At 36.3% G+C, this 5,216-nt stretch overlaps 1 protein-coding gene across 1 annotated transcript; it reads right to left on the minus strand.

Moving 5' to 3' along the window:
• Window positions 1-455: 455 nt before the first annotated feature.
• LOC139888904 (uncharacterized) lies at window positions 456-986 on the minus strand. Its single transcript, XM_071871885.1, has one exon. The coding sequence runs from the start codon at window positions 984-986 to the stop codon at window positions 456-458; it is 531 nt and encodes a 176-aa protein (XP_071727986.1).
• Between the last annotated feature and the right edge of the window lie 4,230 nt (window positions 987-5,216).

The following is a 5,216-nucleotide window of genomic DNA, read 5'->3' on the forward strand; positions in this document are numbered from 1 at the left end:
ATTTTGGTTGTGGTTCTAGTAAGTTTATTTTTAGCGAGCTGTTTTATGTTTGGATTGGTTGTATCGGTTTACAGGTTACTTCATTTATTGTTGACGGTTTCCTAATTTTAATAGTATTCTTTATTTTAGCGGGAAAAAAAAAAACGTGAATACGTGATCATCACAGTTTTTTTCTTCTATTTTTTTTTTTTTAAATGCAAGAAATAAAAAAACAAAGAAGTTACATGTATTATGTGTGGGCACACCCATTATGGGCCTTATCCATACGTTCTGAACATTCAAAACAAGTGCAACATGATGTATGTACAAATGAGACGTATGTTGGATTAGTAAGGATCTTCGAAGGTTTATTAACTAGCCAATCCTGACGCGATGATTTGTAGACGGGATGTAAGATCGGAATTGATTAACTATTGATGTCATTACAACGAAGCCTTTTTAAGTCTCTTTGAGATTCAATTGAAGCTATGAAGTTGAATATCAGATATGATCACATTAGGTGACCACTGATTTTTCCGAAATACTTTTAAGTTTCTATGTTTCCATATCGCATACTCGCAAATCCATTTTCTTGCTTGCCATATGATTTTTCCAGTCGTAGTGTTTGTGAATCCTTGATTATTTGCAGAAGCGTACGGGATGTTTGATATGCATTGCGAATCAACATCCCACAGTTTTAGAAGAAGAGTACAAACAGTTGCATCTGCAGGGCAAATTATTAGAACGTAATCAACACTTTCAACATCATTATTGCATAAAGGACATAAGATCGTGCCAAGGTCTATTCCGCGTATATCAAGTTCCGATCGAGTTGGGATTCTTCGCATTTTCACTCTCCAAATAAAGATACTCACCATTTGAGGTATTGCTCTTCTTCGTTGGATGCATGTGTTGAGAGTTTGATGTTGTCGATGATTAAAGCCAGCGCCTTTGTCGTGAATGTTCCATTGTGTCCAGTGTCCATCTCCACGAATAATTCTTGTCATTAACGATAATTAGAGATGAAGTAAGTTGAATGTGATTATTTAGTTCGTTTCGGGCTCGACCTCAAGGAGGTCTGACCCAGTTCCCACATCTAAAACTTTTTGAGTTCGGTCTTTTTAATCTCTCCATTACAATTATATCCTTGTTACTTTCGAGATTGTATACTCATTTGAAGGAGTCTTTTAAACATCAATTGCCAATCAAGATTTTTCGCCAAAAATAGGTGTTGCAGCCATTTCCGATGACTTTCAACCATGGTCCTGAAAATTGATTACTAGTTCGTCCACGTCTTTACCAGCATTTATAATGTCATTCCTTGTTGATCTACCACTGCAATTGTTAGAGGCCACGAGACCAATCCCTTCCACTGATTTCTCAAGTAGTGCCCGATCCCACTTAATCCAACCAAGTTATTTAGTTGATTCATTCCCAATAAAGTTTACATACTCGATAGTTTAAAATCCCACACTACTAAATATTACATTTGTAGACTTGTCTATTTATAATAAGTCTATTAACAGTGTAAATATTCTATTGTCTGCCGGTTACTTGGATGCTTGTACTTCAACAGATAACTAAAGCAGAAGTCACGTAGTCTTCTTTTGGTTTGAAGCTAATTCAGGAACAACCCAAAATAGATGGACACACTATTTGAATAAACAAATAGAATGTTGTGTTCTCAAGGTGTTGACAAAGTATAACTATGAACTGCGCATGAGTTATACTTCGGCATTCCACTGTTGTCCTGTAATGTTACTTGTCAGCCGCCGATTGGTGTTCTTTTCTCTTCAACTTAGTCTTCGATGTTAGTTGAATAGCACGCTTGATGTAGATAACATAGGAAACAATTATGTCTTTGATGAACATAATTCGTCTAAGTATTTTGTGCTGGTTCTTTTTCTGCTGGTTCTTCTTTTGATGGTTCTTCTTTCTTCTGCTGGTCAGCATCATCCTTCTGCTGGCTATGAAGAACCCATTAAACTACAACTATCTTGTGTTGATAGTAGAGGCAGCACAATAAACACTAGGACACAACATACAATGTTGTTTAGAGACTTAGAAATATTTAAGTAAACTTATGTTGGCTACACATTGCAAGTAGTGTTAATAATCATGATTTGTCATATTTAAATCCTTAATTATTTAGGGGACCCAACAATCTCCCCCTATTTGATGATGATAAAACATGTAGCATGAAAAGCAAACACCAAATCTCATTAGTATGGTACTTAGAAAACGGACTTATAACGAAGAAAGTAGAGCAAAACCGAGATAGACGAATCTCTTTCGCACCAATTAAGTACTTGATGAAATTGAAGATACTGATACCTAATACCATCTTGAAGATAATTGAATTATCAACGTGTGGCGCAAGAATTGTCTAAATCAGTAGAGAAACGAAGAAGTTATGGCAAAAACAGTGAAGACAAATTGGCGATATACACAGAACCGAGGCTTGCAACTCAAAACTAAGGTTTACCCCCTAGGGGTCCCAAAACCGAGACCTATCCCTTTTTACCCCTTGGTTCCTATTTATACCGCCTGGTATGCCCCATCTCAGTGTCGAGACCGATACCCTTCAAAGGTATCGGGACCGAGGCCTAACAACTGGTCGGTACAGGCCAAAACGATGTCGGGACTGACACCCTTGCAAGGTGTCAGGACTGAGGCCCCCATATTGGTCAAGACCTTCACTTTTTAGACACGAGAGGCTCCCCTCTAGGGGCCGAGAATTTGATGTTCGCAACGAGAGAAAAAGAAGAAAGAGGTGCTAGGAACATGGCCATTATTTGGGGTACCGACCGCTACTTTCAAAATTCCTTTTTTATTTGTGTTTTCAGATCAAGTGTTAGGACATCATTACATGTTTAGAAACAGATATCGAAACACTGATAAGTGAAGAGCAAAAACGGATAGGTAAAACAGGCAAAAGCAAGTAAATCGAACATAAAGAAAAAGAATAAATTCCACAGCTTCTTAAACACAGTTGAAGTACCACTGCTATTGACTAGGAGACTTAAGTGGTATATATAGCCTCATCTATACCCCGTTTACATTATGTGTGTTTCACAATAAAATTAGTTAAGTACGTAGGTGATAAATCAAAAAACGCAACAAAAAAGTATTAAACATCCATATTATAATTATAAATCGAGAAAAGTACTCACAAAAATATAATAAAAATTAACTAAAATCTAATAAATGAACCTTGTAATTCTCGTCCAAACTGTTGAGTCGTGTGACGACCCTAGGTTATACTTATGCTATCTATTCTCTGGGTAACAGTGAGTACAAGCCAAGGCCCTAACAATTATAAATATTAATACCTCTGATGCACTAGAACAACAGGTCTCGCTCTCTGAGAAGTTGAAAGGCTCAACACTTCAAACGAACAGAGAGATGCAACCGGGACCAACCGTTACGAGTAAAACCCAGGTAATCGTCTAGATTACCCAGCCATCCATCATCCATCCATTCATCCATATCGGGAGAAAAATGGCGATGGAACGGGCAGCACCAGTATCATTGAATTGTGATCCTATTTTGGCTTGTCCTAAGCTCATAAGTTGTTCTTCTAGAAATCTGTCTCTGATATCTTTTCGAAAAGTTGTTTCATCGTTGGGTTATCTTGACAATTGAGATGGTCATTTGCGGCGTTATATGCTACTTTCTTGTCCTTAATCTCGGTATCGAATTCTTGTAGGAGCAAGATCCATCAAAGGAGTCTCGGTTTTGCATCTTTTAGTGAAAAATATTTTAGGGCTGAATGATCTGTGTAACTTGTAGTTTTGGATAAGATCAAATAAGATCGAAAATTTTTGAAAATGAACACTACTACTAGAAGCTCCTTCTCTTTAGCGGTATAATTCTCTTGAGCTCCAGTTAGGGTTTTACTAGCATAGCAGGTCGAATGACAGTCCGTATACCTCCGTTGTCTTAACACAACTTCAACGGCAAAATCGTGGGCATCCCACATGTTCTCAAATGGTAAACTCTAATCAGGAGCTATCATTATTGGTGCATGTGTGAGCTGATTTTTGAGATAGTTGAAGGCTTGAATACATTCATCTGTAAGATGAATGGGACTTCCTTTCCGAAAAGGTGAGTGATAGGTCTAGTAATTTTCGAGAAGTTCTTTAAGAAGGGTCAGTAAAATCCGGCATGATCAAGAAAACTCCGAACAGCTTTCACAATGGTAAGTTGAGGAAGTTTAGCTGTTGTTTCTATCTTAGCTTTTTTGACTTCTATTCCTGATTTGATATCTTATGTCTAAAAATTATTCCTTCTTTAACCATAAAGTGGCATTTCTCCAAATATAGAACTAGGTTCAAATCTTTGCACCGAGTGAGCATCTTGTCTAGGTTAGAAAGGCATGAAGCAAAGTTACTTCCAAAAATAGAGAAGTCATCCATGAAGTCATCTAAACTCTAGGTTAGAAAGGCACCATTCAATCATGTCATAGAAAATTGCTACCATGCACTGCTGGAATGTAGTTGGTGCATTACATAGACCGAGAGACATACATCTATAAGAAAATGTTCCATAAGGACAGGTGAGCGTTGTATTTTCTTGGTCCTTTGGATCAAAGGGGGATTTGAAAGTAGCCAGAAAAACCTCGAGGATACAGTAGACCTTGTTTTCTGATAATAGGAGTGGAAAATGATCTTTTCGGGTCGCATCGTTTAATTTACGATAATCAATGCAGAACCTCCAATCGATAACCTCTCGGGTTGGTATGAGATCATGTAATGACCCGCACTTTTTCGATCGTTCTATACTTATAAGATTAATATTTACATAAATTAAACCTTACCAACATGATAAGCAATCCAAATTGTTGAGACTTATGTTTTCGAAAAGAGTTTTACACAACGTTTGACCGTCTAGTTTGACCGATGATATCACGAACTATATAACATATGATAATTATACGTTTGTGTATATATATGTATATATACATATTTAACATGATCCAAGAATGTTTTAATATCTAATTTTGTATTAATAACAATAAGTTATAAGTATATTTTGAAACTACTAACTTAAGTTTTCAAAACGATAACCATACGTAACGTTATTTGACATAAATACTTATAACATATAATGTTTATACATATATCGTATAAGTAATGTATTTAATCACTTTTAAGGACTTAAATACATAAAACAATATAAGTATATTCACAAAAGATAGCTATATTTGAATTCTCATTCCATTTTTCACAAGATTT

Source organism: Rutidosis leptorrhynchoides, chromosome 2 (genome assembly GCF_046630445.1).
Source record: "Rutidosis leptorrhynchoides isolate AG116_Rl617_1_P2 chromosome 2, CSIRO_AGI_Rlap_v1, whole genome shotgun sequence".
Lineage (NCBI taxonomy): Eukaryota > Viridiplantae > Streptophyta > Magnoliopsida > Asterales > Asteraceae > Rutidosis > Rutidosis leptorrhynchoides.

What these genes read in the sequence shown, in the direction of transcription:
- LOC139888904 (XM_071871885.1), bottom strand. Translation starts at nt 986, where the DNA reads ATGACAAGAATTATTCGTGGAGATGGACACTGGACACAATGGAACATT.